Raw genomic sequence first — 10,676 nt, 5'->3', positions numbered from 1 at the left:
TTGGTCATGGCCTGACTTTTCCTTACCTGCTGAACGTAGCTTATAATTTAAGTGATGATGGGGAGAAAGGCCAGTGCGATGACAGAAAATACATGTGACCAAGTCAGCATGTGTTTGTCAAAGCTTTCCATCCCTATGTTGGCCATATTATTTTGTCACACTTCTACTGTGGCTAAGAGTAATTTGGTGAGCTAAACAGAGCCAGGACATAGACACCAGCATTGGACCCGACCTGTTACTGTAGCACTGTTTGGCCTGGGACAGCTAGTGAGTTCCCAAAAAACATTCTTGGTCACAGTTTAAGCATTAGCATGGACCAAGGGTAGGTAACTTGGTTGTAATTGCCTTGTTCCAGAGACAATGATGTTTAACAGAAGGGATGCAACTAAACTGTACAAATCAGCAGCTGGATCTTTTTCTGAGATCTTAAGCCATTTAATTTACCAGTATTACAAAAGTCTTCAAGTCCAGTTGAGTTTAGAGGCACTTATCTTTCCTGCCTTTGGAACAGAAAGCTTCCAACACTATTCCACTACTTTTCCCAAAGTGTTTTAATTTCCAAATTACCAAATAAATCCCTTCATTTGCCCTACCTGAGCTCAAGCTTTCCCATTAAACTTGTAAGGCATACAAGAGGGAGAAAGATGCTCTCTGTTCCTTTCCGAAACCTTGAATTTGTTAAGTCAACCAACAGCATTTTCCAAATCTGCTGAGATTAAGAAAACTGTGTAATTTATATTGTGTAAGTTCCATTTTGTAGGCATTATGCACTTAACGTCCTTTTGAGCAACATTATGTTATTACACAAGTACCTATGTAAGGATTTTGATTACATCGTGAAATTATTAGCACCAAAATGCAGTCTTAGACGTTTTACAGGGGAAGAAAACCCCAGTCATCAACGGTTGTGACTTCCTAATCTGCATTTAGTTACTGTAAACAACAAAGGAACGCTTCTCTTCTTCTGGGACTAATTACTAGTTCTGTATTTGACTTTTTGTGCTACAAATCTTCTTTAAAAAGGAGTGGGCAGCAGGTTAAGTGCCAGTGCCATCATTTATCGTGCCTTCTCAACAAATTTGACAAAACTCTACAGCAAAACCGTATTGCAGTAACAGAAAACTCGCTTCAGCCGCACCCACAGCAGTAGAGACACGTTTGGGAGCAGAGAAACAGCGCTTTGAGACGACGGGAGCTTCGTGGAGTGGGAACGGCCGGTATCAGCGCTCCTCCCACAGCGCGGCCCCGGCGCTAGGACCCAGCGACGAGCCAAAGGCGCTCCAAGCCGCCCCGAGGCTCCGCCTCGCCCCCACGCGCGTGCTCGCCATCCTCCTCTCCCCCTCTTTCCGCGCCTGCGCAGCCGGTCCGGCAGTGTCGCGGCTACCGCGGATCCCTCCGCCGAGCCGGCCCCAGCGCTCCGCCCAGCGGCGCGTGCGGCGGGGGCGGCGGGGGCTGTGCCGCGGCGCGGCCGGCATGGCTGGGCGGCGGTGCGCGGGGGGCGCGGCCGCCTTGGCCGAGGCGCCGGGCTGCGGCGCGGCGGCGGAGCCGGCCCGGGAGCTCTTCGAGGCCTGCAGGAACGGAGACGTGGAGCGAGTCAAGAGGCTGGTTCGGCCCGAGAACGTGAACAGCCGGGACACGGCGGGCAGGAAGTCCAGTCCGCTGCACTTCGCCGCAGGTACTGACGCCGTGAGGCCTGCGCTGCCCCGGCCCGGCGGGGAGCGGGGGCCGCACGGGGAGGCCTGGGCGCGGTGGGGCCCGGGCGGCTCCCGACGAGTGTCCCGTGCGCCTCCCTCCCGCCGGCTGTCCCCGTCCCCCTGGTGTCCCTCCCTCCTGCCAGGTGCCCCCGTGCCGCGGCCGCCCGCCCTCCCTGTGACCCGCGGGTGGCTCTGGGCGGTCCCGGCGGGCCCTGGTGCGGCCTCGTCTGGCACTGCAGACAATCTAGAGCGAGGTTTGGGCTGTTGGCGTTGTGACGGCCGGGTGGCTCGTCTTGGCTGCTGTCCGGGCCTGCTCGGCTGTAGAATTCCCCCGTGAAGGGTCCCTGCCGGTTAACAGCCTTTCTAAGCTTTTTGCGTTCTTATCTTTAACAAATGGGCTTTGTTAATTGAGGACTTAAGCCCGCAAACAGCTAGCATCACAGAAGAACTGCTTTCGCAGGCGACAGGCCAGAAGATTGTATCTCACCTTTCCAGACTGTGTCTTGTCCGTTTTGATTTGATGGCAGCCTTAGGAGTAGGACCCCAGAGCTGGCTGCAGGAGACAATAGCTTCTTTTCAGCTAAACAATATGGATACTAATAAAGATACTTGTTTCTTCACTGAGTTGTTGTTGCAAAAGTTTCTAATTAAGGTGTTCTTGCCGCATACAGTACAACAGGTCCAGGTTCTTGAAAGCCTTTTCAGGGCAGCTGTGTTTCGCAGATTTAAGAAACAATCGACAGGAGAGCCCAGGAGATGACTTAAAGTATCTTGTCAGAGGAAAACAATTATGGACAGGAGCAATCTGTCTTGACTTTAAAAAAAGAGCTCCTGATCTGTAGAAAGTGTTTTGTTTAAAAAAATGCATAACCATGAGTTCATGTAATTGTTAGATTTCTAATGCTAAAGAGGTTGGTGTGCAAATGGGAGAGGCCATAGTCATTGGCTACTTCAGATTTGATAGGGAGAAATAAATTGCCCTTCTCAGAAGGCTGTAGGAGATGCCAAAAGTTTCTGGTTAACATGTGACATAAAATATTTGTCTAATCTTTTGCTTCAACACTCCTCCACTGCTTGAGGTAGATTTATGCTGTTGTCAGCCTACCTGCAATAGACTCAGTGTGAAAGACTGTAAGTAACTGCTCGATTTTGGGGTTATTGTTTTTGTTTTGTTTTGCTTTCCCCACATTATTTACAGTTGGAATAATACTAGCTTCTTTTGTCTTCTGTCTCTGAAGGAGTTACATTCCAGGAAGTAAAAACAAAAGTCTGTTGTATACTGGCTTTGTTTAGCCTAAGTGGTAGGTATTCTTAGAAAATGCATTACAAAACTTCTCTGACAAGTTTCATTCTGTTCCAAGACTTGTTTTATGGAAGAGGTGGGACTGAAATATGAAAATAGGTTTAGTATTGCCCTTTTCTTTTTTTTTTTAAGTGGCATTCTGGGGTCTGAACTTTGGTTCCATTTTTTAAGTCTTTTCCCAGATCTTACCTAGCAATTTAAATAAATCAAATTACTCTTTTTCCATGTGTTCTTTTGTAAAGATGGATTTTAAAGTCTATTTTAAAGCCACAGCAAGTTCTCCCCGGGAATGTGTCAGTATTAGAAGCAGTACATATTGAGATCTTGATGAAGGTTGCTCTTTGCATTTTTTTAGTCTGTGGTTGTGATATATTGTACTGAAACTTAAACCAACAGCCTGCCTACCACTCTTCACAACATAATAGGCTCAGTCCTCTCTTACCATAAAGCTTCATTTACTTCCTCAAGTCAGTCTTCTTCGTCATAGTGTACGCCAAACTTGTATAACAAAAAAAAAAGTATCACAAGGATTTAGGGACTTGGCAGGAATCCAAATGGCTTTTGCAAACTAAAATTCATCAAAAAAAATTAATCCCCAGAGGGCAGGGGAAGAGAATCAGGGCTCAGTTATTTCTTTGGCTTTTCATCCCGTTAAATTAGGTGAATGTCTATTATGACAACGGTGATTGTAAATAGATATTTAAAATATAGAGTGAGTGTTACAAGTTTCTATTGTGATTAGTATTCAGGATTTGCCAGCTAAAAGTTTTTGTAACTTTTAGGGGAACAAATGCAGTGAGCTACTGGACTGTCATAGATGGCAAAAGTGTCAGCTGGAGGCCCTCAGTAGCCCTTCTGCTTTGCAATAAGAAATAAGTGTTCACAATGATGAGAGAGTTAATTTTGCATGCTTGCAAGATGTCATACTAGTTAGTTGGTCTTTTGGTGAAAGCTTAAGCAAGAGCCAAAAAAACGCTCCCTGCCCCTTAACAATGAGAATTATTTTTTTTTAAATGTTGAAATTGGTTTTGTAGCAGTGGACTAATGGCAAAGAGGAACTCTTACAATAGGTAGCAGCTCCCTTCCCTCTGCCAGGAAAGGCTGTGCCCTCTTTCCCCTCTCAGTGAAAACAAGGGAGAGGAGGAAGAGACTGTTGTACAGTTTGGCCACCTCCTCTGAGCACGTACATCCTGGAGAAAACACTTCTCTTTCCTTATATGGTGCCCTCTCCTACAGATGCTTCCCCAAGGAAGGAGGGATTCCCTGCTGTGCATTTAGTGCTGAAGAGAAGTTACAAAAATTGATGTGATGCAAATGAGCCTGTTTCAATGTTAAAATAGTGACAGGTAGTTTTGAGGAGTTGCTATAGTTAAGGTATTTCTAAACAAATGCAGGCTTTGTGCAGGGAGAAGCTATGGGTTGTTCATGAACTGGATCTGATTGAACCTATGTGCTAAATAGAGGGTATCCAGGTGGATTCTCTACACCTGTAATGAAGTTCACTACAGCTGATTTTCAGTTATGGTATTGATTCCTGCTGAGGTTGGCATTTTACTTTCAAATCTACCAGACATGTAAGTTCCAGACAGAGAATTTGACCAAGGGCTTTTCTAACATAACTGATATAACTAAGGCAATTCTGGAAAGTAAGTTTTGAAAGATGATACCAAGCAGCCTGTCATCAAATAGCAGCCTTGATGATATGTTTACAGGACTCTGGTGCTTATGAAAAGTCTTATCTGAGTAGATCCTGGAATAATTTAGCCAACTTTGAGTATGCATTCAAACTAGAAAAGAATTTTTTGAGATTTTTGAAGATGTAAGAAAAAATCAGGAGGACATATTTAAGAAAAAGAAGAGAAAGAGCAATTTTTATAACATCTAGCTATGAGAGCTAGATTTGTTCAAGAATGGGAAATATGTTGCATGTAATTTATTGTATGGACAATATGGCTGCATGGGTATATTTTATAGGTACTGATGTTGGTGCGACAGCAGAAATACGTGCACATGTGCAGCAGATATGACTTGCTGTGCCTGTATAGATAAATTGTTCTTGTATAGGTCTGATCCAGTTTTTGTCTCAAGTGTGCTGAGCTCCTGTTCTCTGCTAGGACAGGCAAGGTGCTTTCTGTTAGTTGTAAGATGGGTAGCTGTAATGTTGAGTGAGACTCAAAATTTAATTTGCTGTACAGTATATAGTTCTATGAAAGGCAAGGTGTTAGCAAGCTAAGATTTGTATGATTAATAATATATTTTGAAGAACAAGCACATTATCAGTAGAGTCTTGTGACTGTTACTTGAAAATACCTTGGAGTTTGTTCTGGGATTAAAAAGTTTTATATAACGTTATTTTTGTAACAATCAGAAATCTGTGGGGAATATGGTTCCACCGGACTTTTGAGGGAAGAGGGGGAAGGATTGAATTTAACAAATAATTTTCTGACCACCTTTTCCGGCCTTTTTTTCTTTGGCATGTACAGCTTGAATATGAGACCTCCTCTCAGCAAGTGACATTCAGAAGTAACTTAATAATGGCAATGTTCAGTTTTTGAGCTTTGAATAGCAGAGGTGAAACTGCTTCTTGGTCCAGGATTTCTGTTGCTGTCAGTCTGAGAGAAGGATTTACTGAAGAGTCAGGTTTAGTGAAGAACATGCTATAAGAAAGTCGAGTTGCAACTGAACTAGAACTGAAAAGTTCAGTTGTAACCCATATGCCTACACTTCTCATATGCCTCCGTGGCTTTGTCACTGAAACGTTCTCTAGTTACTAGGTTGTGGTTGTAGGGACCTCTCCCTCCTGCTGAGGTTCTGTGGATGCTCTGTCACAAAGTGTAAATTTGCTACCATCTGAGCGTCACTGGTATTGGCAACCATGTGTTGATTCCCTCTGAGGAAAAAGCTCAAGACTTCATCTCCATCTGGTTCTTGATCTCTGCAGGAAATAGGTTTGCGACTCAGGTATTAAAAGAAAGGAAGGCAAGCATTGCACACATGGGATACTCCCTGAAGGTTCTTGGCACGTTTCTCATACATACAGAAATGCAATTCTTACCTCCCCTAATAGCCCCTGAGACCCAAGGAGATCTTCATGAAACCTTTGAGGGGTTTCTGTATGCAGTGGCCTTTGGAATGTAAGCTAAGGGGCATAATGGCTACAGGCAGAAGTACTAGGTCATCCTAGCATTTTGTGAAGATATTCTAGAAAAGATAAACACTGTTGCTAAACTTGCTGTCCTTGTTTATTTGCTGTTATACGAATGTGCAAAATATAGCTGAAATTAAATGCTTGTAAGAGCCAAGTACTTTATTTATGATATGTTTCTAGCCCCAAATGTACAAGTGGGTATATTTTTTTTTTTGCTGTGTGCTAACTTGAATAACAGGCTTGTAAAAAGTGCCTCAGAATGTATAAAAGCACTTTTGGGCTTCAGTCTTGATCAAATATTTATAGTCATTTTGGGCATCATTGAAAATAGACATTATGAAAATCCTTAAATTATGGTTGTGCATACTCTCATAATAAGTTTCTTCATGAGAGAATGGTCTCAGATAAACTTCTTACGTCCCCGAGGGTTTTCTTAATGGATCATTTCAAAGATAGAAACTTTGCATGTTAGGTTAATTTTTCCATCAGGAAGCAAATAGCCACGCTTCTAGTTTTAACCTGAGAGCAGTGCTGCTGCTTACTGGCTTTTCTTTAAAAACAAGCAATGTGTTTCTGTAAAATACTTTGCCTGTTATATATTTTTTTTTATAATATGAATTGTACGTGGGCTGGCTTGTAGCCACTTTTATCCTTACTGCTCTTAGGGCTCATCTGTTGGTCCATCCACAAACTGGCTGTGGGTTGGCAGAGTGTCATACAAAATATTGTTCAGTTTAATGGCCATGTGAAATGACTAAAAGAGAGGTTTTATTGTCAGTGTTTTATTCTTTTTGTTATATTTTGAAGAAACTTGACGTGTGGGAGACCTATCAAGTTATCCATTGTTCCAGTAATCTTGAATATTATTTTTGTACTGCTTTTAATCTAATTTTTAGGGCTTTCAAAAATAGCCTTAGTGTGTAAATGCCTTTTTAGTAAAGAATGCCAGTTATGATTGTTATTTAAGTTTGTCATTTTAATTTCTGTGCATGGGGCAGGAAATCCTCTTACTCTATCCCTGACACCTTTCCTCCCTTTATTGCTTCCAGGTTTTGGTCGGAAGGATGTAGTTGAATATTTACTTCAGAGTGGTGCCAATGTCCACGCGCGAGATGATGGAGGACTCATTCCTCTTCACAACGCTTGCTCTTTTGGTCATGCTGAAGTTGTCAATCTTCTCTTGCGGCATGGAGCAGATCCTAATGCTCGGGATAATTGGAATTACACTCCCCTTCATGAAGCTGCCATTAAGGGCAAGACAGATGTCTGCATTGGTAATTTTCTCCCACTCTTCTTGTGACTGACTCATTTCTTTTCACTGTGAAAAATCAGGAACCTTTCAAAGACCATCTTTACTTTGAAGCTATAGCTGATGTAAGGATTAAAGCTAAAGATTTTTCATAAACTCAATTTCATATGCCAGTTTTGTAAGAAACAAGTTTTGAGATCTATTTTTGTAATTGCCTAAATAAAAAGGTTCAAATTGACATGGCAAGGAAGGAACTTTGGAGTGACATTATGAAGCTAGATTCTCTGTTACTTCAGCTTAGACTCCTTTGCCACCTGCTGCTACTCACAGTGCAGTGGAAAGAACAAAACTGGTTTTAGTAATGGATTCATTCTGCTATGTTAATTTAGTTAAGGATAGGAGCTAAACTTCAGTTGTATTTATCGCTTGTTTTGCCTACACAGTTCTTAAGAGTTGAGAAGAGGCAGAGAGTTAGATATGTGGTCAAGAAACTGATTTTTTGATTGTGTGGTTTGTTCTCATTTAATTTATTAAGGAGCATATCTGGAAAGCTTTATGTATTCCGTTGCGGTTTTGTCCCCAGTATGAGTGCAAGATGCCTGGCCTGCTACTGCTGTGTACAGTTCATCAGGGCATAGTCGCTTGTGGTTTTGAGGCAGCATGCTCTGGAGCTGATATGAAGTAGTTTTTTATGATGTGTGAGTTGCAGTCTTTCAACTGAGATTGCCTCCTGCCAGTCTGTCATCGTTCTGTTTCTGCTCTGACTGTTTCTCATAAAATGTGCCTGGGCATGTTTCAGTAGTAATACTGTTCACAGATGACATTAAGGAATTCTGACATCAAAAATTTGAGAGGGGAAGGTTGGATCAGTAACTGGATGTTTCTTTTGTTGCTTGTGGCTTACAGTAATGATATGTCTCATAAGCCTTGTCTTATAGAATTGTTTTCTCATGGAAAACTTTGGCATTTTATAGTACTGCTGCAACATGGTGCTGAACCAACCATCCGGAACACAGATGGAAGAACAGCTTTGGATTTAGCAGACCCGTCTGCAAAAGCAGTGCTGACTGGTAAGTGATAATATTTAGATTATGGTATGATGAATAACAGTCAACTGAATGCAATACAATATTTAGGGGTTTGTCTTTCTGGTATTACTTTTAACTTCTGTTTTGTAGTTCTAAATAGAAATTCCTGTATGGCCTTCATCATCTCAGTCATGGGGTTTGTTCTGGATGAGTAGTTTATTACACTAGTTCAGTAAAGCACTGTCGGATTTCTAGCACTTATAATCTCTAGAATTTTGGGAGAGGAAGATAAGTAGTGAACTTCGTGTGTATAGGTATTTGTTTAACAACTAAACAAAATCCCTTTTGTCTTCCAGGTGAATACAAGAAAGATGAACTCTTGGAGAGTGCCAGGTATGCATATTTGGAAGATATGTGGAATTTAGTTGTATTTTCAGAATTGTATGTAATGAATATATATGTTGGCTTTTGAATTGACATGCCATCTTGATGCTAAGCATTAGCTGTTGCCTGTGAATAAAGCTACAGAAAAGGGTGTATGAATGCATTTTTGCTTTCATTTTAATGCTGACAGTACAGAATTGAATGTATTACTTCAGAGCACATCTGTTGAACATTATAGCAAGAGAAAATATATTTAAAAAAACGCTATTAAAAAACAGAATAAAAATATCAATGCCTATTTGATATCTTGTTTTTCAGGAGTGGAAATGAAGAAAAGATGATGTCTCTTCTGACACCATTAAATGTTAACTGTCATGCAAGTGATGGCAGAAAGGTATTTTTGTTGAAAACCTGATTTAAAATTAAGTCACTCTTACATGTTTCACAGTTATTGTTTGACCAGATTTTTAAGAATGTTAAATCCAGAATCTGTCTATTTTGTTTAATATATGTGGGAAAAATAAGATTGTGCCTCTCTAGCAGCTAACTGATACTTTAGTTTGGCTTTACCCTTAAGAGGACTATGTGGGTATTTACATTCTAGAAGCAGTAAACAGACACTTGTTCAGTTGGAACTTAAGGAGGCTTTTTCATAGATTCTTATGGCCCTATATTTGCCATACGGTCTAGGCAAGTTATCGCTGTTGTTTCAGGAACAAGCTATTCATTGCTATAAATAATGGTAAAGAACCATGTGAAAAATGTTCAAAATCTCTATTCTGAAAAATACTGTTAGTCTCTTGGGTTCAGCCCCTAGCCTACTGAAGGTTCGGATTATTGACTATCGGTTTTTTGCATCCTCATTGTTTGTGTTACTGATTACTTCTACATTCTGTCATTTCAGTCTACTCCTTTACATTTAGCAGCTGGGTATAACCGTGTAAAAATAGTACAGCTCTTGCTGCAACATGGGGCTGACGTGCATGCTAAGGATAAAGGGTAGGTTCGTTCTTCCGTTGTACAGAATAAACAGACTTTGTTAAAAATTGAGATGAAGTAAAGACTAGTAATACTATTTTAACCATGAAGAATTTCAAACTTGAGGCTGTCATGCTATCTTTAACCTTTCTGTTACTCCAAAAGTGCAAAGTATACAGGCTTAATGCTTATGAATCAGTAGGATCCAAATTGAGCTGACCATAGAACATGCTGCCTTTTAGGTATTATTTTTAATAAAATGTGTTCTAGCACCATTGAGAAGTCAACAAATATTTTGGTCATTGAATCAATCTTAATTTTCTTTCTACTTTTAAGTTTCTATGCTTCTTTTTGCAAAGAATGATAAAAATTGAAGAACTGTTTCCCAGAGGTTTTATTTGGACTATATTTTTAAGCATTTGGTTGTCATGTCAGGAAATGTAGTGAAATATAGACATGCTAAGTTTATTTAGTTACATAAAATATAATTTGAAAAACTATTTTTAAAATGTGTATTTATGTATATTAAAGATTACGGAAAGCAAACTTATTCCTCCTTTTTCCAAGGATTACTTCACAGCTGCATAAATAGGTGCCTGATCAGACAGCTCTAATTATCCCCTTGGGGATGGAGTTCACTTTTGTCTTCTCTTCCTTACTAGCCCTCAGTAAAAGAATTAACTTTGGGCAGTTTCTCACTTCCTCCTGAGACCACTGGGTATGAGTATGAAACTGGCTTTAAAACCTCTTTAGCTCTGCTATTATTCTGGAATATTGTACAGTTACTTAAACATTAGCCAGTAAGAATTCTTTAGTTTCCGAGGGAGAAGATAATCTTACAGCAATGTTCTTTTGAAAAAGTAAATAATTGTTTTCACTCCTGAAAATCCCC

The 10,676-nt window shown here is 40.7% G+C and overlaps 1 protein-coding gene across 1 annotated transcript in view; it reads left to right on the top strand.

Moving 5' to 3' along the window:
* The first annotated feature begins 1,439 nt into the window (after window positions 1-1,439).
* The window catches only part of TNKS2 (tankyrase 2), a 31,520-nt gene continuing 22,283 nt past the window's right edge, over window positions 1,440-10,676 (top strand). The window contains exons 1-6 of the mRNA XM_054071563.1: window positions 1,440-1,675; window positions 7,195-7,419; window positions 8,369-8,464; window positions 8,779-8,815; window positions 9,125-9,200; window positions 9,711-9,805. Of these exons, the coding sequence (XP_053927538.1) occupies window positions 1,474-1,675; window positions 7,195-7,419; window positions 8,369-8,464; window positions 8,779-8,815; window positions 9,125-9,200; window positions 9,711-9,805 (731 nt within the window). The 5' untranslated portion in view covers window positions 1,440-1,473. The remainder of the gene's footprint in view (window positions 1,676-7,194; window positions 7,420-8,368; window positions 8,465-8,778; window positions 8,816-9,124; window positions 9,201-9,710; window positions 9,806-10,676) is intronic.

The sequence above is a fragment of the Cuculus canorus genome, chromosome 7, assembly GCF_017976375.1.
Source record: "Cuculus canorus isolate bCucCan1 chromosome 7, bCucCan1.pri, whole genome shotgun sequence".
Classification (NCBI taxonomy): Eukaryota; Metazoa; Chordata; class Aves; order Cuculiformes; family Cuculidae; genus Cuculus; species Cuculus canorus.
Note: the sequence above shows the minus strand (reverse complement) of the source record. Positions and strands in the feature narration are given on the sequence as shown.